Source organism: Colius striatus, chromosome Z (assembly GCF_028858725.1).
Source record: "Colius striatus isolate bColStr4 chromosome Z, bColStr4.1.hap1, whole genome shotgun sequence".
NCBI lineage: Eukaryota > Metazoa > Chordata > Aves > Coliiformes > Coliidae > Colius > Colius striatus.
The window spans coordinates 54279966-54303108 of NC_084790.1; the positions used below are offsets into that span (position 1 = coordinate 54279966).

General features: G+C 38.2%; 2 protein-coding genes across 7 annotated transcripts in view; one reads left to right on the plus strand and one right to left on the minus strand.

The window, feature by feature from the left end:
• Positions 1 to 3485, plus strand: part of UHRF2 (ubiquitin like with PHD and ring finger domains 2) — a 92897-nt gene extending 89412 nt beyond the window's left edge. For 3 of the 4 annotated variants that reach the window (XM_062017166.1, XM_062017167.1, XM_062017168.1), the window contains exons 15-16: positions 777 to 875; positions 2316 to 3485. In XM_062017166.1, the coding sequence (XP_061873150.1) occupies positions 777 to 875; positions 2316 to 2462 (246 nt within the window). In that variant the 3' untranslated portion in view covers positions 2463 to 3485. The remainder of the gene's footprint in view (positions 1 to 776; positions 876 to 2315) is intronic. The other variant, XM_062017169.1, reaches the window with a different exon arrangement.
• Positions 3486 to 5699: 2214 nt separating this feature from the next.
• The window catches only part of GLDC (glycine decarboxylase), a 43803-nt gene continuing 26359 nt past the window's right edge, over positions 5700 to 23143 (minus strand). For 2 of the 3 annotated variants that reach the window (XM_062017163.1, XM_062017164.1), the window contains 15 exons: positions 22643 to 22723; positions 21998 to 22095; positions 21456 to 21540; positions 21334 to 21375; positions 19918 to 20060; positions 18933 to 19008; positions 15290 to 15415; positions 14258 to 14407; positions 13684 to 13796; positions 12853 to 12994; positions 11052 to 11163; positions 9674 to 9769; positions 8384 to 8556; positions 7716 to 7796; positions 5704 to 6505 (listed from right to left, as the gene is read on the minus strand). In XM_062017163.1, coding sequence (XP_061873147.1) covers positions 6362 to 6505; positions 7716 to 7796; positions 8384 to 8556; positions 9674 to 9769; positions 11052 to 11163; positions 12853 to 12994; positions 13684 to 13796; positions 14258 to 14407; positions 15290 to 15415; positions 18933 to 19008; positions 19918 to 20060; positions 21334 to 21375; positions 21456 to 21540; positions 21998 to 22095; positions 22643 to 22723 — 1662 coding nt within the window. In that variant the 3' untranslated portion in view covers positions 5704 to 6361. Of the gene's footprint in view, positions 6506 to 7715; positions 7797 to 8383; positions 8557 to 9673; positions 9770 to 11051; positions 11164 to 12852; positions 12995 to 13683; positions 13797 to 14257; positions 14408 to 15289; positions 15416 to 18932; positions 19009 to 19917; positions 20061 to 21333; positions 21376 to 21455; positions 21541 to 21997; positions 22096 to 22642; positions 22724 to 23143 lie in introns of all 3 variants that reach the window. The other variant, XM_062017162.1, reaches the window with a different exon arrangement.

The window sequence follows — 23143 nt, forward strand, 5'->3', positions numbered from 1 at the left end:
GTGCTTCTTTAACAGAAAAAAAGTTTATAATTCCATGCTCTCCTACTGAAAGTACTAGTTTTTGCTACAACACTGCAGCAATTGTCTTTGTGTAGAAACTATGCTAAATAAAAAGAAATTTAAGATAAATTGTGTATTTTTAAAATTATTACAGAGAACCCTATTTTAGTTACCTGTAGGTCTGCTTTTTTTTTCCTTTGCTCAAGCTTGTATTCTTGAGATATTTGAGGATCACTGACATGCCAGAGATAAAACACACAAATGTATCTCGAGATTCCTCAGAGATGCCTCTAGAAGATTTTAAAATCCAAGGAGGTTGATTTACACACTGCTGAGAATTTGGCCTAAAGAGGGAAGCCATTAAGCTAGCCATAATCTGGGAGGAGACGCAGAAGTGGCTTAGCAGAAGACCCTTGTCAGAAGCTGAGATCTTACAGAGACATGCAGATTTCTAGCAGGAGCTACTAAACAGAATTACTAAATATTCTAACCTATGCTCAGAATCAGGCATGAGGGGCCCTCCAGTCTGCTTGCTTTTGTTCATAACAGTACTCACAGAAATGAGCAAGTAATCATTAAGATGTTAATTCTCTGATTTGTGGAAAAGCAGAGAAATTAAACAGTTTTGGACCTCCTTCCTGGTTACTTTTAGAAAACTGCAGTCATGGATATGGAGGACTCGAGAACTTCTGGAAGTTCATTGTCTTTCCATAATAAATGGTATTTACAAGACCTGTAATAGAGTTTGTCTTTTTTATTCCTTTGCCCTACACTAGAATTTTCTGAAGAAACTGGAACAATCCTTTATGTGTGTCTGCTGCCAGGAGCTGGTTTACCAGCCAGTGACAACAGAGTGCCTCCACAACGTCTGTAAAGTAAGAATAAACTCAGTCTCGCTCTGGGCTGTTTTCTTGGCTCTGAGACGTGAGTCACCAAAGCCAATATGCATTTTAGAAAGACAATAATTATTGCCTAACATTCTAAGCAAAAACATGCAACTTAGTTTGCATTCAGCAACTGCCGTGTAACCTTAATTTTATGTAATACTGAATGGAAATACATTTAGGATAGTTCCTGACAGAATTTCTGAATTGCACTAGGAATTGGCTTGGTCCAGGAGTTGGGTGTTGGTATAATAACAATAAATTGGTTTTACATAGTTAAGGAAGAAAATAAGATTTTTGTAATTGTGTTGAGAGTTGTTGAAAGGATGCTGGAAAAATACAAGAAATCTATTTGGGCTTTTTCAGAGTAAGTTATGTTGTCTTGTTATTCTTGGTGTTATATGTGGTAGGAGAGGCACAGAAGTCGATTTATAACTTGTGTATCATAAAACCTTGATAAGTTAGATATAGTGTAGGCAATTTGGGATCCAGTTTGTGCTAGAGTTAATTTTTGTAGTGTGGATGGGTACAAAATCACGTGCTGAATTGTGAATATTTGAACTGTGCTTGCCAGTGCCAGTAAGTCTGCTGAAAGAGATTCAGACTGGTACCATCCTGGTACAGTCTCAGATAACACAAGTCCCCTGTTTGAGAAGATAGGTATCACTCCAGTAAAAATCACTGTGTCATAGACGGACAGCTTGCACCAACAGAATGATTATGGCTCCTTGAAAAACCTTAATGGTATTATGAAGAGGTTAATATTTTGAATTATGGAAGTAGGAAATCATGGAGAAGAAAAAGCTGAATGGCAACAAATGCAGAAAGCACGGGATATGAAGGTGTCATTAAATGTTTGCAAATGCAAAATTACATCCAATTAAAGTTGTAAGAAATAGTTTGAGAGTAAGCTGCTATTGCTTTTCAGGCACAGATCTGCCCTGATAAATTTCTGATACTCATTTCACGTGCTAAGGCAGCATTGATTGCATTATTCTGCATACGTTTTTAAGGCTTAACTGATGGTCATGTGATGAGGTAGTTGGACACTGTTACATAAACAATATACCTGATCTATTCATGTTCCTCTGGAAACTGTAGCCATCTAATCATGAAGCTAGAAGGAAGCTGCAGACCTGACTCTGATTAACAGGAAGGCACTAGTGGAAATAAAAGGGAAATCTCAGTAGCAATTCGTTTTAATTCCTCAGTCTTTCACATCCCAGTGCAACAGAGCAGAATTCCTTTGTTAGAACATTTTAGTCACAGAGGCAGAAGTAGGCACCAGAGAGCTTGATCACAACTTCCTTTTATCTGGTAGTACAGCAGCTCGCACCTTTGGCTTATAGTGATTCCTTAGTTTTTGCTGGTTAAGCTGTCAGCATAAACCAAAGTTCTCACGATTGACCTCTCTGTCTTTGTATGCCCTAGAGTTGTTTACAGCGCTCCTTCAGAGCTGAAGTCTTCACCTGCCCTGCCTGCCGCCATGACCTGGGGAAGGGCTACACCATGGTTCCCAACAAGATACTGCAGACGCTGCTGGACCAGTTCTTCCCTGGTTACAGTAAAGGACGATGATGTGCTCAGATCCTTCCGAACTTCTCCCAGTGACTTTATAGACAGTGAAGGAGAATAAACGTAGGAAATTCAACAGTGGACCAGACAGCTTGATGGGACTCAATATATTGTCACGTTGTGAAGCAGCAACCCTCTTCCCTTCATAGCCATCTTTTTGGTGTAGCAAGAACTCTAACTCTCAGCTGTCTTTTAACATCAAGGGTAGTTTTGGCCAGTAAACAGATAGTTTTTTTAAAAAAAAGGAAAAAAAAAAAAGAGAAAGGCCTCAGCTCCTACTGGCCCAGCTGATGCTTAATTTTTGATTTTTCTTGTTTGTTTGTTTTGTAACTACCTCAGGACAGAGGAAAATAAATTTTGGGGATGATAAAAAGTTAGTGAAGTTTTAGCTACACACTGCCTCCTGAATATTAGTTGTGCCTGGTCCATGTGGTTTGATTTACAAAAATAAAAAACCCAAACCAAACCAAAACCCCACCAAAAAAAAAAAAAAAAAAACAGCAAAAAACCCCAGAAACAGCACTTAAGCCAGATGGATTAAAGAACAGCAAATTCTGTGGTGTGCATAATCCTTTTTTGTCTTTTTCTTCTATTATGCTGTATTTTTTTGCAAGAACAGGCTGATTTTTAGTCTATTTTTGTGAGCTTCATTGTGCTTTTCTTGTATCTTATGCAAGTTGACTACTAATGACTAATGAGAACAATATGAATGCATTGTTGCTGCATTAGTGTAAAGTGATCTGTGTTTTTTGCACTTAAAGAGGGTATTCAAGACACTCTAGTTGTGTAAAAAAATATTCCATATAAAAAAGCCACTTCTGTATTAGTTAAACTGTATGCTTTTAGTAGGTCTCGTATCAGTGGCAATACAACTACACAGCATTGAAGGCAGTGCTAGCTTGGAGAGGGTTCAAATTGCTTCATATTGTGATCTGAAATTTTATATACAATATATCCCCCTCCCCCAAATATACCTTATTAAATATTTTATGATTCAGAAAAATTGCTAATTTTGTTTTTACTATTATCCCCTTATTTAAATCGTAATATTTTTATAGAAATTTTTTTTTCAGGTTACTAAATGCCTCTTTAGATGGGCTTCTGATTTTTCAGACATGAGGCTTTATATTCCTTAAATCATTTCTCAATTTAAAAAAAACATTGTTAATTAAGGAAGAAAGCCCAACAACCTGACGCTGATGTCCATGGGCTCAGACACGTTGTATAGCAGCAGCTGTCGTGTAGCTACTCTGAGATCTACTGAGAATTTGAAGAAAGCTTGTAAGTGCTCAGTCCACGTAGTGGAGTTGGAGGCAGCCCTTCCTGTGTCCCGCTGCTGTGCGGTGCTTGCTGGGAGCTGTGGGTGCACAGCAGTTCATCACATTCACACTGCAGGCCTGGGGCTGCGCTGATGAGGCAGCCTGCACCCTGCAAAGCAGGTGTGTGTACAGAGGGAGGCGGAAGTATCTCCGTCGTTCTCAGTAATTCAACATCTTGCCTTACCCTGGTGTGGCAATGAACTGGTCATTGAGATACACAAGGCACTGCTGTGTTTTTGTGGCTTAATGGCTTGTTCACTTCATCTGAAGTAAGTAATTTCTCTCTCTCCTCACATTCTACTTAGGTACATAATGCTATTACTATCTCTCTAGTCACATATCCAAAAGACAGGCATTGCTGAACAGCATTGAAAGATTTAACTCCTTACCTTTTTCTCTGCTTACTAGAATGAGGGCTCAGCCTCCATCCACTGGGTGAACTGGTATTACTGTTAAGCATACAGTTTAAGAGCTGTAGACAGATTCTTACATGCTGTTGAACTTTTGTGTAGATCAGTATTTTATGGGGGAAACAGATGTAATTTCACCTTTGTAACAAGCGCTGCAGCTGTGCACTAAGCACATGAGACTTGTGGCTTTTTACTTGATAGTTGACTGCTGTGAAATATTTTATACCTTGTAATGCTTTTTTTTTTTTCATTTGATAGCTTTTACCAATGAATGGATGAGCTAAATTTTGTCAGTTTGAGGTCAGCAATGAGAACTTATCTGTCTTAATACAACAAATCTGTAAACCAATCTTTTCAGTGGCAGACACAATCAAGCAACATGAAACTGCCTTTAATAAACATTAAAGTAGCTTGATGAGACTTTGGGGAGTTAGACTGGCATTGCAGAAGGACTGTCCTTTCCTCACTTAAGAAGTCTGGTAATCTTTTCACAGTTTTTTGCGCCTTTAATGCTGTATCAGTAGCTACTGAAGACACCCTTTTCAATAGTAGTCTCTAAAGTACAAATTCTAGTTTACTTGACGATGGATATAGACATTTTAGGGCCTAGGTACAGCTTTTCCCATCAAAACTTTTAACTGGCCTGTCCTTCCTTTATTGAAATCCATTCCCGACGCCTGTCATCTGCAGTATCTCTGTGAAATTAAAGCCCCCAGTGAAGTCGTAGGGTAGGTAACGAAAAAGTTGCAGTCCTGAAACTTTCACTGCAGCTGTCGCAAAAGCACAGTCCTATGGACACTGGCCTCAGTGGTGTCACTTCAGAGAAAGCTGCCAGTCATGAATGTGCACGTAGGCCTTCAAGGAGAAGTCGAGCAGTTGCTGGTTGCAAGGCGCAAAAAACGTGTGGTCCTTTCCCCAAGTGCCCAAGTGTTATCCCGGTATCTGCTTCCTCCTTCACCAAAGTTCTGTGTTTTGTGGCTGAATGAGTTTCTTCCTGCAGGGGTTCTCACACCACATGCCAATGAATCTGCCAAAACCTGCTCTCAGGTTCTTTTCAAATGTGCTTATAACACCAACAGTCTGTCTGTGTAACTGGTGAGGGGATTGCTTTTATATAAACATGACCAGGAACAAATTCGTTTATTTGTTTAAAGTCTGCATTCTGGCTACTGAGTAATTGACTGTGGCATTGTGTGTAGCAGGAAAGCTCTGGTCTCAGTATGCTGTCGGTATTCTTGAAGGGCTAGAGCTACAGCTGTGAACCAGTTTTTACTCAAGTCACAGACTTACGTGACAAAGCAAGGCAAGGTGGATGCACCGTGTAAGCTGAAGCTAGTATCTTATCTGAGAAACAGTGGAAGAAGAGTATTTTGTTGAACAATATCAGATTCACTAAGCAGCTCACGATCTGTTAGCAAAGATGTTTCATGCCTTCTCTGGAGTAAAAGGAGAGGATTAAATGGAACTACAAGGCAAAAAATTATGTGAATTGATATAGAAAAAAAGTTACTGCTCAGTAAAACTAAAACTGATTAAATTCTAGATTATTTTGAAAATCAGAGATTTATTTCCATATTAATCTCTGCCAACATTTTGCATTATGTGGAAGCTCCTGCTGCTGTGGCAATCCTGACAAATCATTAACTTAAGTTTCATAATTTCATACTGCTCTGTTGGATAAATCCAGATGAAAAGCTGACATCCAGAACATGACAACACTTAAAATTCTAACCAATTTTATTAGAGTACTAACATTGGTAGGTAAAAAAACACTACAGTATGAAATATTAACACCAGCAAAGCTAGTGATAATACATGAAGTAAATTAATCTACTTCATCTTTTTTACAAAATATAAACAATTACTACTGCAGTTAATATCCATTACTATTGCCTTATGCTTCTGCATCTTTTCTAAGTTTTTTAAGTGTCTCCTCCATGCTACTTTGCAAATTAGGTGTTAATTGTTAAAACGTTAGCACAAAACAGACAAAATGCTGAATTGAGGCAACTTCAACATGAAATGCTGTGGAACAATCAGATTTTGTTGACAGCTAAGATATTGATTGTATTTACATTTTAACTGAGCAGTGATTCAATTAACAAACATGGTGATTACCCAAAATATACACAGTATATAAATCCCCTATCAGGTCTGGGAGGAAAAGGCCATCTTACGAAGATGCTCTCTTCTGTTCAGAAAAGGGAGATGCATAGGCTTCCATTGGTGGGCAGGTACAAACCAGATGTTGATCTCCATAGATGTCATCAATGCGAGCAATTGTGGGCCAGAACTTGCTTTCAGGCTTCACAAATGGCTAAGTACAGAAGAGAAGGCAGCTATTATTTTTTCTACTAAGGAAATCCACATAACAGACATTGGAAGTTTTAAGAATGACAAATGCTGTAAAAGTGGATTTTTTTTTAAGTAAACTCATACTTCAAATCCGTTTGCAGACTCTGAGAGGTAACAGGCATGTGCAATAGCATCGGCAGTCAAAATAGTGTTTAAAAAAATGTAACCATGTCCTCTGAACACATGCTTGCAAAGAAGTAGTTGTCATGAGATAAAAGAAAACTGTGACCCTTTGAACGACTGGATTACAAATAGGAACCAAGGAAAAGTGCAGGAGGCTACCAAGACCTGTGCTGTTCAATAGTGTAATATTAGACTAGACTAGAATTAAAACAAGTTGGCAAAATTCACAGGTGCAGTTAAATTTGTCCTCTATGAAATGGTACGTGGCAATAAAATAGATGCAATTCATTTTTGGGTGTTTACATTTGGCTGTTAAGATTGAGGAAACAATTTTATAAAATCATAGGACAATTTAGAGAAGAAGACCAAGTCTGAAAGGCCTTTAAGATCATTGAGTCCAACCATTAACCCAGCACTGCCTCCTCCACCACTAAACAATGTCCCTAAGCACCATATCTACATGTCTTTTAAACACCTCCAGAGATGGTGAGTCCACCACTTCTCTAGTCAGCCTGTGCCAATGTTTGACAATCCTTTTGTTGTAAAAATTTTCTCTAATATGTAATCTAAACCTCCCTTGGTGCAACTCATACTCTGAGGAAGCCTGGTATATCCTGCTCCCGTATGACTTTAATTTGTAGCCTGCTCCCATTGGTGTGGCTTGTCCCATGCTGACCGTGCACCCTGTCAAAACCTTATCCAAGTTCTTTGGAGTACAGCACAGTATGTCAGGATATTTTGGGAACCCTTGGTGCAGTATTTCAGAACTGAACTGGCCTTTTCCAATAGGAATGTCTGATAGTGAAATGCTGAGATTTAGAAATCCATGTTTGCATTTTGCATGTAGAGAATTGTTAGAGATTACTTTTTCCTTGTCTTGCAAAACAAAACTGATGGAACTACTCTAGAGCTCATGCACATTAAAAAAAAAAAAAGGCTCTGAAGTTTCTGTTCTTACCAGGTTACTTAAACTCTAACTGACCAGAAAACATAGAGCAGAAAGCCCATTTATTTATTACATCATCACCAGGATCCGATTATTTACTTACCAATGGGAATGCTGCCACTTCTCTGGAATAAGGACGATCCCACTTGGAAGAAGTGACACAGTTCAGAGTATGTGGTGACATCTATGAGGAAAAAGACATGTATCTAGAGATTCTTTTTATTGGGGGACAAAAAAAAGCAGATTTCAAAACAGGAAGCAGGACAGTATCTGCATTTTTTTACACTCAAGATTTGAATATGCTTCCAGCTTTTCACTAAATCCCCTCGGTATTTAAACAGTCAGTTCACTGCCGTAAGGCCTGAACAGAACTTGACCCTGTAGTAATTGTGTGCTGCAGTTGCTAAAAAAAATAATTCCAATTTTATTTTACTATTTTTTTTAAGGTCATTCCATTTCCCTTCTTAAACCAGATAAATAAACATCTCCTTCATTACTTTGAGATGGCCTTGAAAATTACAGATCGTGTGCTAGTGTAAATAGCCTTTTATGCTCTCAGCAAAGGTCAGACTTCTGACTTGGAAAAGTCAAATTCACATCTTGAAAAGTTTAAGGTTTCTAAAGAAGTCAAAGTTCAAGAAGTTCATGTGTTCACTGCTGCAAACAGTTATTTTCAAGAGTCCTGGAGGACCAGGAAGCAGGCTCATGTAGCCTCAAGTAAGTCTCAAGGGTTAAGCTGATGCTGGTAACTTGCTCTGTGTGCCATCTTACCTTTAGTGGGTTAATTTGGGGGTCCATCCTGCCCTCCTCTATTTCAGCAATTTCCTGACGAATACTGATCATTGCATCACAAAATCTGTCCAGCTCTGCCTTGTCTTCGGACTCTGTTGGTTCAATCATAAGTGTCCCTGCCACTGGCCAGGACATGGTTGGAGCATGAAAACCTGGCAAAAATAGAAGAAATCAGTCACAAACAATAGGTTATGAGTTAATATATGCATTAGCTGTCCATTCATTTACAAATTCAGGCCTTTGTATAATCTTTACAGGACTGAACTCCCCAGTAATTTTGTCAGTGTACTGCAGAGTTCAAACAGCCTTTTCAAGTGTTGTGGGTTTTAATACAGAAGGGTAATGCCATTGTACTATTTACAACAGTTACACACTGATTCGATGAAATGCTCTGAAAAGCTGCTTCTTTTGCTTTGTTGCAAAGTATTTTTGTCATTTCACCTTCTTATGACAGGCTGAATGGTAAAGAAGTCAGCTTTAGATTTCTGCGCTGCTAAACAAGGTAAAAAGGGTGGTATCTTATGATTACCTTCCTCCACTCCTGCTAATTACAGCCTCGTGACACACCTCTTTTGGCTGCAGAGGATGGAGATTTACCAAACTTATCCATGTAAATCACCTTCATACCTACTGAACAGTCTGTGTAAAGTGGTGATTGCAATTTAACACCACAGCAGCCCACTTACAAAGAGGAGAAAGAGTGTGGTGTTTTTGGTACCACAACTGGGTTTTGGATTATTTCACTGACAAGGTATTGCAGATTAAGGTTTTAACAGCTTTTGTACATATTCATTAGAAGCACAGCTGCTCAGGATCAAGCAGTTCAGTGAGTCATCTTGTCTGGCAATGAGTAACCACAATCAAATTCTTCAGAGCACATATACAAAAAAATGCCTCAACTGTATCAGAATAGAAACATTTAAATTGTATTATTCTACTTCAAAAGTATTTGTGTTTTAATTTTTTCTGTTTTTTCAGTCTTAGCAAGTTCTTGGCTCCAGCCCTCTTGCTCCAACAGTTGAGTCATGTAATTGCAAATTTGAAGGTGAGGGTTTACAAAACTGGAGAGGTGGCAGCAGACTTGTAAGCAACTACAACAACTCGATCCAAGTGTCTCTCTAAGCCCTTAATGAGTATGAAGAGACCTGAAATGATCATGACAGATTCACAATTCGTAAGCACAGGACTGGAATGTTTATGGCTCCCTTTAGAAAAGATTAAGAAAATTTTCAATTATGCTGCTATTTTTTAAAAAGACATTTGACTTACCATAATCCTGGAGTCTCTTAGCAAGATCTACAGCTTCGATGTTTGCAGTTTTCTTGAAAGGTCTTGTATCCAAAATGAATTCATGGGCTACATAACCTGAAAATGAAAATTGTACACTATGTTTACTACTGGGCAAATCATGCAATCTACCAAGCAGTCTATTCTGATTGGTTTTGTAAAGAATGTGGCAAAAAGACAAATTAAAAAATATCCATTTGGGCAAAAACTCAAACCTGAGAAATTATCAGGTATGAGATACACAACTCAGTATTTTCAGACTGGCCCTTTGAGTCCCACGTCACGTTAAGAAGAAACCTCATTTCCAAAATCAGAACTAGGAATGGGTGGTCAAAGTAGCTCCTACAATTTTCAAGTGCTCAGAAAAACAATTGGATTTTTCAGTGGCCCCACATAATTTATGGTCTTAGGCTATCTTGAATTAGCCATGCACAAGATGAAAAGCTCACATCTAGTGTTATAAAGAGTCTAAAGATATAAGTTATATAAATCTATATGCATGATCCTGGAGAACCTTGTTCCATTTTATTGCTGAATTCTTCAAAATTTGCAGCCTCCATTCACTTCTGTGAGGAAATATATTATCTTAAAATGCAACCTACAGGTTTAGCCCCTTAAAATTAAGATATACATTTTGAAGAGCACACATATTGTACTCAAATGTTCTTAGGTGCTATTTATTTTAAACAAGCAAAATAGCATTCTCTGATAGTTTACTATACCAGATATTATATCATTATATTATTATATATTATTATATTACATTATATCATGATATGAGATGAGATGAGATGATATTATTCATTACTTCTGTCCTGATACAAGATTGGAGAATCATAGCAGGGAATTAGAATGTAGTTAAAAGTATTTTGCATTGCCAAGGGGATTCTCTGTCTCACAAAGGAGAATAAGGAGTGGAAATGATAGAAAGTGAGGAGTGGAGTGTCAGAGAAAGTGTGCAAGAAAAAGTATAGGTCCAAAAATTGCTTCCAGTTCTTAAATTGTTATTGGAGATTTGGAGGTCTCGACTTTGTTTCTTGCTTTTTTTCTACTGACTATTAATCTGCTACTAGACTTCAAGGAGAACCACCTGATGCCAGAGTTTACTCCACCTTTTGTCATCATTTCAACTAATTACAAATGGGCACTTTTTTCTTCTAGTTCCAAATATCTCAGCTTCATTGCAATACCTCCACAGAAGCAGTGTGTCAAGTTACTTAAGTCCTTGTGAGCAACATCAAGAGACATTTTGATATGCAGCTGTTGTGTAGCGTTAAAAAAGATCCACATTGCAAGCAAACTTCTACACTAAGAAAAAAAAGTCTGCTTTGTAGAAGAAAACAAATTGTTCAATACTTGCCTCCTGCTCCTCTGAAAAGGATTTTGTAGTGCTTCTCTAGCCTCTTTGCCATGTAGTTTGCATTTAGTATAGCAATCTCAGAAGCATGTTTCAGACCCTTTGCTCCCATTGTCTGAAAGAAGAATAACACGAAGGAATGGATCTAAAAACATTCCCAGGGAAGTTATATGTGTTCTTGTACATGCAAGCATAATAGTCAACAGCATCTTGATACATCCAAATTGTTTTACGGCAGTCAAACTGCTATCACATTTTTCCACACTACACTCACTGGGTATTGCTGAAGAGCAACTTTGTTATATACATAGTGTGTGAGACTGCTTACTGTATAAGAGTTTTGCAAAAAGTCAACAAATAAATAATCCAATCCTTTCCTCAAACTGAGAAGCTCTGAAGTGAATAGAAAAAGGTAGGGAGAACTCAAGAATGTCATCAGCACACTTGTGAGAACTGCATATACTGCCTGTCACCACCCTCACCCCCAGGGAAAAAGTGTCCAGAGAGCTGCCCAAAAAGATACACATGCTATCTGTACAGATTACTCCAGCACCTCAAACTCTGCTTACTGGTGGCATGTCACGGATGACACTGTCCATTAAAAAAGACCAGAGCCAAATGAACACAGATGTATATATTTCTCTATTAAAGTACTGCAAAAAAAAAAAAAACCAACCAAAAACCAAAAAACTAAACCAGTGCTGGAATTGATCTGTGGTCAAATTTCTTTACACTGTGCTGAGAAGTTAAGCTGACAAAAGAGAATTCCGAAATAGCCATCAAGGTAGTGCCTTTAGATGGGACAATGGAAACAGACGGCACTTTGCATCTGTGAAGAAACAGCTCCCCTTAAAAGTTTACTGCAGTTCAAATATTCTGTAATAGGGGGCTGCTTACAATTGCAAGTTATTTTTAACCACAGCTGAAAAGGCAGCCACTATGGAAATTGTGCTTGTATTTGCTTATCTGAAAGTCTGGAAGAGCTGGTTGCCCCAGGAGCAGGTTTCTGTGGTTAAGAATATCAAACTGGCTACAGGGTATTCTGAATGACACCACCCTTAATTAAGCTCACCATTCCAACTCTTTCTCTCACTGAAAGGTTTAAATGCTGCTCAGAGTGCCAGCACGCCCTCTTCTTCAATAGAATTTGAACCTACACTCATCTCTGTTAGCTGAATACTTCCGTATATGTAACCAACTCTTTGCAGGCTTACTGATAAATTGCAAGGCATTAAAATATTACATCGATCATTATCAAGTTGTTGCACATCCAAAGACAGAACTAAGTTCAGTTTGCAAATTCAATAAAATCCTCTGGAATTCAAGTTCTTATTAAACAGATTTTAGAAAGTTAAATGTTACCTACAGGTCAAGTATAACAACACTGCAGCATACATCTAAAAACATTCTTGAAAGAACAGTAACTACCAAACAGCTTTTAAACATGAAAACGTTGATGTCAGTGGAAGGCCAAGGCCTGATTGCAGCTTTCTGCCTTCTGTTCATATCTCAAGAATTATCACAGACAAAAGCAGAAGAATTGAGTAGGCTTCGTAGATAGAGCAGCTGTCCTGCCATCTTTTCCTATTCAATAGGTGGCAATAGGCTGTTGCATTGTCCCACTGGAAACAAGGAGGTTCAAAGAACGTAAATAACTTGTGATCATGCCATAGTCCATATGCGATTCAGTTTGTGCAAACATCTTATGACATGTTGCATTTAAAAGTGTTTGTGTGCTTCCAGTGGGCCTCAGACTTGATGAAACACAAACAGACCCTGATACTCCTTATGAAAGCCTACACACCTTGATATACACCCAGGAAATTGGCAATATAGCACTGGAACCCCAAGGTGCAGCACTGACAGTACCCAAAGGACAGGCATCCTTGTCCGGCTGTATTTTGATGACGGGGTGAGTAGGCAAGTAGGGAGCCAAATGTTTCTTCCTAGAAGAAAAAAATTGATTTTAGAACTTGAATGGATTTTCCTGTGATACTATTTCTGGACAGTTTCAGCAGTAGCTTCTCTTGCAAAACACTGTTCTAGGAAGTCTAGTCTTTTATCTTCTTCAACAGAAGGTTATTAACATAGCTAGTAACAAGAGAGGACAGCACTCAGTGTTTAACCTGTCATGAGACAGTCATGCAGCTATTCAAATCAAAATCATTTTTTAAAATGAGTAAGATTATTTTCTTTTAAAGGAATATGACTGCCCTCTAGAATAAGTTCATGTAGTTCATGTATCACTTCTGTGTTCTGGACCTCATACAATGTCAGACCTCAAAGTCCACAGATCATCTCTGCATTTACTCAGAAAATAGACTGCTGAGCGAGATCTACCATAGACATGAAAGTCAGGGTTTGGGAACACATGTGAACCTCATATGTATTCATGAGATCAGCATATGACTGTGCTGGGGAAGGATAAAAGTTTACAAAAAACAGCACAGCTCTCCCATTCATGGCTCTGTACTTCAGTGAACTGCCAACCAAGTTTCACTATGGGATTTCTTTCTTTCTTTCTTTTTCTTATCTATCTATTTATTTATTTATTTATTTATTATTTTTAGTCTAATCATCAATTTATTCATTCATTTATTTATTTATTTTAAAAGGCTAATAAAGAGATACTCACACTCCAATTGGTCCCATTCCAGGTCCTCCTCCTCCATGGGGAATACAAAAGGTTTTGTGAAGATTTAAGTGAGAGACATCAGAGCCATAATCTCCAGGACGACACAGACCCACCTATGACAGTAATACTCTGTCTCAAAATATTCTTTACGTTCCATTTTAAGAGGTATTACTTCACTCAAGAAAAATAGTTTGTAAAAGATATTATATGTTTTTCCATTTTTGTTTAACATGATGCATCATAAACAAGAACTGATGCAAGCATTTTTTTTTGCTTTAAGAATTCTTATTCATGTCTGCAAAGAATTTTTTTGACAAGGATTAGGTAGACTACGCCAATTTCAGTGAACACTTAATACAATTTACAATACATTTCTCAGAAAAATCAGATAAAAGAGAATTATTTTCACTAATTTTCATTACTGTTTCTGGAAACCTCACCTTCCCCTCCAAACATCTTGTGTCATCTTGTGAGGAAGTTGTGTTATGTTCTGAAATGAGCACTGCTGTGTGATTTTTACTCCAAGGAAAAGTAAATTTTCAGTTTTAACAAATCTACCAAGGAGATTTTGTACCTGGGCATTCATATTTGCTCCATCTAAGTAAACCTGGCCTCCATGTTTGTGAATCAGGTCACACACATCTCCAATCTCCTCTTCAAACACACCATTGGTGGAAGGGTACGTGATCATGATGGCCGCTAAGTTCTCTTTGTGCTTGTCCACCTGTTGTGCAGGGAGCAGAGAGAAGAAAAGTCATTGAGACCTCTAGAGCTTCCTAAGAGAAAATTTTTACATAAACCTGCAATTAAGGTTGTCCAGTGTTCTACAGGTGAGAAACAAGTCTATCAGAAGGTGGTCTAAGTCATTTATAGTTACAAAAAGGTACTGGGCTCTTTCCTTAAGCAATCCTTATGGAAAAAGAGTGCTTTCTCAATAAATCAGAACTTTAACTCAGGCAGGAAGGCATGATATTAAATGGTATAATAGGTCTATATATGTATAATATGCCACTCTGGGACCTTAAGGCAAGCCTAGTGAAACATCCCGCCTTCAAAGTAATCTGATCTTTCATCATCCCCTTACTTTCAGCAATATAGTTATGAATACCATAAAAGCCTGATGAAAGATGTATTTTTAGTAAATGTGTCCTGCTAATCCCTTGGAATCTCAAGATTCACCTGCAGCCAATCTACTCTGAAAAGTGAAAAAAAGTTGCATAACAACACCTTCTCCAGCAGAGATGGGCTTAAACTTCACAAGTGAAGGCTAAAGTGGAACGAAGCACCTCACACTCATGAACACACTTCATTCTTTTCAAATACTAGATGTAGACCAAAAAACATCTGCTACAAAAGAGCCTACTGTGTAGAAAGACTCTGAGCCACTCCTGCACCACAGATCCTCAAATTAAGGAAATCTCAGAAGCATCATGTGGCTAGCGTCCAAGTGAGAAAAAAGAGGAAATAATTACTTGTCCTTCCAAGATGTATTCACTACTATTGCCCTGTATTCTCAAAGAAAAATCTGATTTGGCTGCTAACACTATTACTTGTGGAGAAGATGGAGTGTTCTTGCCTTGAAAAGTAAGGATAACCAAATACTCACCATAGCCTTTAAATGGGAGATATCAACGCTTCCATTTTTATCCACTTCAATTGGCTGAATCTTCATCCCTGCCATTTGTGCACTTGCTGGATTTGTACCATGAGCAGATTTGGGAATAAGGCAAACCTTAGAAGGGAAAAAAGAAATAGAGCCTAAAGTTTAAATGGTTAAAAATGTCTTAGTGTATTATGGTCTATGATCAGGTGCAAGTCATTACCAAAGTTTTCAAGAGTGACCCTGAAAGAATGTTTACCAGAAGATTGCCACTTGTACTTGGAACTAATTTTTTCTTTAAAAAATCCATTCAAGTATCAGCATCTAAGTGCTCATTAGGATTATAAAGTTTAATTTGCTGCTCAGATCATATTTAGGGCTGCAGTTACAGAACACTATGTCAGACACATTTAAAATCCTTTCCCTTTTTTTTCCTAAAAGACTGATTTTTTTTTTTACAGGAATCGGACTTCATATGTACAATGACTTGAAAGAAAAAATTACTTCCAATTTTCTTGAAAGAAAAAATTACTTCCAATTTTCCACTGCATCTTCTGCTGACTCCCAAAGCATTCTCTTCTGCATTCTATTGAAAACAAAAACTTAGCCTGAAATATTTTGGCTATGGCTAAGTTTCAGACATCTACTTACATGGTCTACACAGTTCATTTGAAAACAAAAAAAAAAGAGAAGTGCTTTTACTTAAATAAACGTAGGTTCTTGTTAAGTGTTAGCCAGGAAAACGGAGTTCAGGATATTTCCAGACATTTACTAGTAACTCCCTCTCCCCTTCTATAGATAATAAATATACCTTCTCTAAAAGTAAATCCTTTGCTTCTACTCAATGAGGATATTGAAACATTTGTCTATTATGATTCTCTTGGATTATTTTAACTAAGTTTATCAAGTAAGTTACTCAAACTTAGCTGCATTAAATATCTGACAGTAAGGCACTTTGTTTTCATGAGAAACTGTGTGATGGTCTCTATCTACTTCATGTTCCATAGAAACGCTAATACAAATTTAACATCTTTGTCAGCTGTTGTAAGGAACTGACCCATCTGTTTCAGCATCTGGATATCTGCAGTGGCCTGTCGGTGTTTCAGTGTGCAGCTGTGCTGAAAGGAAACGCAGGGATCCCAGCCCAAGCACCAGGACACACACCTGTTAGTCATTTCATCTGCCAAGCAGAAGTGTAGTGTGCGGATTGGTGCACCCCATCTTGCTGAGCTGTATCTGCAGCAAGTTTTTGATCAGACAAAAACGTGGACAGATGGGAGCAAGCTATCAGTTTATGTCAATACTTTTTTTCCATGAGAGAGCACCAAATCCAAATGAGGCTGACTGCAAGAAGCTTGATCTCCAGCCCAGGAGAAAAGGTCACTGTAGTTACAAGGTCAGCTTTGTGTGGGCTTCCTTCTTTTTTTTTTCCTCCCTTTTTTTTCCAAGATTATCTTGATTTTAAGTGTGAGTAACTGTTGGGGCCTGGGCTATAATGAATGTTATGGAGTCAGTCAGAAATGAAGAAAGTCTGCAGTTTGTCTTTGAATTGCCTTCTACAGCAAAAAAGGACAGAAAGGAATGCCTATGTGAGAGCAAGCTTGAGCAAGGGGAAAACCGAAACAGCAGATTGTAACAGAAAGAAGGTCAAAGCAAGAAGATAGGACAGGACATTAAACTAAGCACTGTTAGAAGACTGAATAGAGCATTCAATTTAGCATTATATGATTGATTGTACTTGACTAATAAATTGTAACGTATGTAACTAACAATAATATAAAGTTAACTAAATGTAAGGTAAGCATAACCATAGTGTGAGAGAAAACTAACTGAGGGCCAAACAGATGGGGTGGTATTTTAGACACAATAAGGCTGGTGGTATATAAGTATAAGGTATATAAGTGATGATTATGTGACAATAAATTGGAGCTGATGCACATCATATTGGTGCCTGGTCACTCCCATTTCACGTAACAAAGAAGAAGAAGAACCTCTGCACAAAGAAAAAGGAACCCTGCAAGTAACCACAAGCAGGTTCTCTCTTCCGTGCAGTTAACCTCTGGGTATTTCCAAACATAGAAGGGCCACAGACACTCACAGAAACCCAAGGATCTTGCACAGAACGAGAGAAAAAGCAAAGCAGAAGTGGATAATCTGACCACCGTCCACAGAATAAAACTGCACTTCCCACTGAGTTAGTTATTATCTTATTGATTGCTGTCCCAGGCGTGTGCCAACATCCATCTTTCTGTTTTAGTTCCAAGAACTGGTCTCTTGGGTGAGTTCTTTGATCTTAGTTTGAATTTATGACAAAAGTCTTTCTATATGACCTGAATTGTTTCTCAAAAGCTTCCTCTACTGTGTCACTCCATACAATGATGTATTCACCCTGTTCCATGGCAGTCTGTATCAATCAAAGACTGATAGGTAGGCAGGGCTGTGCTTCCAACCCTGGAGCAGTCAGTTCCAGGTTTATTGGATATCCCACTACCTTAAAGCAAACTGTGGCCTGCACTCTGCTGCTAAACGGGATAAAGAAAAATGCTTTGACAGTATCAATTGTGGCATACTGCTTGTCTGTCTGTTCATATGGGAGTTTTAGCTTGTCCCACACAGCAGCATTCAATGGTGGCATCACTTCGTTCAGGCCATGACAGGTTCACTGTTAACCTCCACCTTCTGTCAAACTTTTGCACTGGCCCTATGCGACTATTTATGGGTTATTAGACTTGCTTATCATTCTTTGTCTCTCCAATAGATTAATCAACTTACAGATGGTAAGCAGGGAGCCTTGATACAATATTGCCACTGCTGCACCATCATGGTAGCAACTGTTCTTTGTCATGCAGCAGCCCTAAAATGGAGAGGCCAGGCATGGCAGAGTTGATCAATCTACTTTGTGTCCACTGTGACTACACCAAAGGCCCACCAGTACCTTCTTCAAATACCCTGTCCTGAGGCAGTCTATGATAAGGATACATGGAGACTCCAGGCCACCACAATAAGATCCTTCTGCCATTTGTCCTCTGTTAAATTCCTCTCAGCTTCTAACATAGACAACAGTTGGCATCTTCCTGTTGCTCCACAAACTGAGATGGGTTCCATCCCCCTCCTACTTTGATGGAATTATAGTACACTTTGTACTACTGTGTAACAAAGTCTTATACCCCTGTGGATCTGATGTGCCAGGCCATTGAATCGATACAGTCCACTAAACTTTGTTATCCTTTTCCTCCATCTAGCCAGAGGCAGAGACCCTGTACTCCTAAGTTGTAGTATCCACTCTCTGACTCTCATGGTGTCAGACCAGAAGTCTTTTCACCAAACTCAAGAAGAGAGGCATTTTCAGCCCTTATTCTGTGTCTGGAGGACTGCTTTCTGCTGTCCTTGCAGTAACTGGTGTAGCATCCTCCTTGACTGTTAACTTCTTAGCAGCTGTCTTCGCCTGCAGTTCAGCTACATGGGCTTCTGGCTTGGAAGTGAGTGCACTGATGCATGAAGGAAGCAGGGAATACTGAAATCTTGTCATAGATGAGGACACAGACATACAACCTAGTTTCTCTCTAGGTGAGAGTCCTAGCTGCTTAATCAATTATCTCTTCTCCACTTCCCACCCAAACCTCTTCCCCACATGAGTGTTAACACTTACAGTTCTATGACGTTCTCCTTTTGCATTTAAATAAGCTTTGATTGCAGCCAAACCTGCATACTCTCCCTGGGCTCCACTGCAAGAGGAACACAAACACTTGTACACAAGTACACAAACCAGAAAGTACCAGCTACCAATAGAAACTTCAAAATTGTTCACCCTAATCCTTCTCATGGTGTTAGGCATGTGGCAGCAAACTAAAAGCAGCACATCCTCTTGATTAAATTACAGACGAACAAGCACAAAGTAACAGCTCTTGCCTTTTAGCAGACAAAAAAAGTTATACCATTTTATGTGCTTGCATTGTGACTTTTGGTATCTGAGTTGATCCCCATTTCTGCACCTAGCAGAGGACTATGTGGTTGACTAGAGAGAGCCAAAGTAATACTGAAATGCACAGTAAAGTGTACACAGTGAAATGTAAGAACTCTTTCAGTGACATTCTAACTGCGGACTAAGTCCTTGCTGCTCATTTTTTGTTGAAACTACTAACAGACATAAACAGGATGCTACACTACTCATTCAGCTCTGCTTTTTTGATTTCAGTGAGGATGCAGATCCTGGGCACTCTTCAGTCAAACCTAGTATTACCTAGTGCATCAAATATGAGTTTCAACAATTACATAGTTGCCAGCTCATACAGATTATTCCTATTTAAAACTTTTAATTTTATTTCATGCAAGGATATAAGTAACATCAATATTTTAAGAAAGCAAAAATGGATAAATGAGCCTTCATAGAGAGGGAAAAGGGGAAAAAAATAAAATCTTTTAAAAGACCGTATCAGTAAAGTTTTATAAGAGACAAGACAAAATAAGATCTGCAGTTTTGAAAAAAATAAGTCTTGTTTTCATAACCTTGCATTCAAGGCTTCTTGGGTCAAATGTAATTTTATAAACTTCTTCCATTTTTGGCTTGCAAATTTTCTAAGAGTTAAGTTTTTGGTCTCACACTGAGGAGCTAATGTTCAGAAAAAAATTCCTACCTGTTTGGTTGGAAGGAGATTTTGTCATAGCCAGTAATCTCACATAAGTCCTTCTCCAAATCCTTGAAAAGCTGCTGATATCCTAGAGCTTGATCAAGGGGCACAAAAGGGTGGATGTTGGCAAATTCTTTCCATGAAATAGGCTATTAAAAAACAAAAAATGCACATGCTGTAATGAAAAAAATCTGCAGACAACTCTATTTTGTTGTTAAGCTCTATAAAGAAGCTGCCCTGTGCTCTAATAAAAAAAAAACAAACATTTCTTGTGCTGTCAGACAAGTTCTCAGCTTCACTGTAGGATATGGCCTCGCTGAACAGACAGATTTGGCTGGAACTCAGGAAAAAGAGTAGTTTATGACCTTTGGAAGATGAGGCAGGCAACTCAGGAGGACTACAAGAATGTTGTCAGGATTTGAAGAGAGAGAATTAGAAGAGCCAAAGCCAAACTAGAACTTCACATGGCTACATCCATAAAAGAAAATTAAAAAATGTTTCTATAAATACATTCACAACAAAAGAAGGCCTAAGGAGAATCTCCATCCTTTATTGAATGTAGAGGAAACACAGTGACAAAGGGTGTTGAAAGACTGAAATGCTTAATGCCACTTTTGCCTCAATCTTTAGTGGTAAACCCAGTAGTTCCTGAGTTGTTCCTGTTCTGATGTTTCTCCTTCTAGCTTATTACCCTTATATATGGGGTCACAGAGCAGAAAGGAGTCACGTGTAGTAGTACATAGCACTCAGTTTATTTCATACAATTGTGCTGCTATCCATTTGAATGAGAAGGGAATATACAAGACAGAAAACAGTATGGGAGAAGACATGCAGAAAGCAGGGAGAGAATGGGAGAAAAGGAAACCAAGTGAAAGACCAAAGTGAGAAGCCAACAGTGAGAGAGCAGAGGAAGTTCATTCAGAGCCAAAAAGTTATTCAGTACCCAAATAGTCTGGTTAAGGCTCTGCTTCATTTGCTACCAGCTAGAAAAAATGAAAATATCCACAGACCCCAGCTTCTCACCTGTGAAAAAGGAGTGCTATCCTAAGAAACACCAAACTAACAAAGAAGCATAAATTACCAGTCCCACATGACTCTCTCCGTATGGCTGAGGATTTGACTGTAAGATTTGTACAGCAAATATCAGTTACCTGCTGCAACACCACATGAAAGAATACATGACATCGAGTTCCAAAAATTATCTCCATTATTTTTTCAGAATGGAAGTCTCCTGATGTTGTTGCACTTCTACTGTGCTTTTCAGCACTTTTTTTCCTGGTGAAAAAGCGAGCTGATGACTTTAGCTACCTCTGAAACTGCTGCCTCAGCTGGCGTACTAGACCAAAAGCAATCTTTCCTTCAGTGACACTGGCTAAACAGTTTGCTCACATGGATCTCAAGTCAGACAGTATTGCAACTTACTGTAAGCTCAGCTGAACTGTTGAGTTTCATTGTGCAGGACCCCTAAAAACACAAACATATTTGTCAATATGTATATTAATTTAGAAGTATTTCAACAAGTACTTTTTTAAAAAAATACCTACCAAAGGAATCATGCTGTGAACAAGGGAAATATCTTTGTTTTCTAATCTTTTCATGTACCGCACAATATTTGTTTCAGAGTGATAGCTGGAGAACACAAAATATGGTGTTAAGACAGACAGATTAGCTATACCAGCTGGTTGATCTGTGTTCTAACATAGGAAAAAATCATTAAAAACCAAGAGGATAAATTTTGATACATACTAGATATACTTGTTTCCAAATCAGTACTTTATGCTTGCTAAATAGAAATGTGGATGAAATACACATACTATCAGTAAATATGGAATGTAAGGGCTCTAGTAGGTCTGGTGATGCTTCATCCTCAAACACAATGTAGCAGATTAACAGAAAAGACACATCCCCCATAGGACCATGAGTACTGCTTTGCTAATTTCAAATGTGAAAGATACCTAAAAATGCCACTAAATAGATTATTTCAGAGTAACAAGTAACTGTGAACATAGCTACAAAACTGTCCTCAACCAACTCCTGACACTTTCAGATTTCATTAAAATATCAGATACACAGCAATTTCACAAACCTGTTGAAAACTTGATGTGTCAAGAATTTGGAAGTTCTCTTAAATGGGGTGCTAAGGATGCCTTTGGTTTCCTCGCCCATACCCTCAGCAAGTAACTCCTTTCACACAAAGAAACATGGAGTCAAATTCTTTCAAAGAAACTTCTCTTTTCACAGTCACTTTCCATCAGAACTAGTTTACACCACCAGCTTATCTCAAGATTTAATCATGTCTTCAGGTAAAATACAGCTTTATTAGCAAACATACTTGTATATATCTAGCATGACAACAACATTACATTAAAACTGGGTACAAATGTCTCAGTAGTTCTCATCTTGCAAGTACTAGTGCTAATTACTAATGACATGCACCAAAAAATCCCTTGGCAGATAAATAATTGGCCACCACCTCACAAAGCAAGTAACAACCTAAATGCAAGATGTCCAAGCTGACCAAAAGGACTAAGTATCACAATCAGAACATGACATTACTTGGTTACAGAAATCATTATTATTTCATATTGCCTCCTTTTTTTTTTTAAAGAGGATCTGAAATTCTCGGTATTTAACAAATGGCACCCACTGTCTATATGAACAGCTTTGCTCTTCACTAGACTTCTGAATCATTCAGATAATTTATACTGTATGATCTGCCGTCTCTACTTACAGCTGAAGACTCACAGCCAAAAATCCATAGTATGTCGTCTAGGTCCTTCTCATTTACGGTTTCATCAAGTGATACTCCAAGCTATGGATAAAAGCAACAATAATTACTGAAAGCTCTTCACTCCAGAGGCACAATATATTTGTTCTGGTTGAGAAAAAATATTTCAGAAACAATAAGGAAAGAAAAGGAAAAAAAACCCCAGTCTATCCAACAATATGAAAATTTCACTTCAATTGATGTATAATACATATATTTATTTATATAAAATATTACAGTTCCTACCTCTCCCCCACTACATCATCCAAGCCAGATGTCTCACAGCTACAAGACTTGTGATGTCACTTCTAGTATTTATAAGTGTTTTCCATTTAACAGGAAAACTGCACACTTTGCTAACTATTCAGTCCCCACCTCCGATTTTACAGAACACCTTAGATGACAGAAGTCCTTAGTGCCTACCAAAATGTGGTTTAGATTTCTAGTTGTCTTTAAACACTGCCA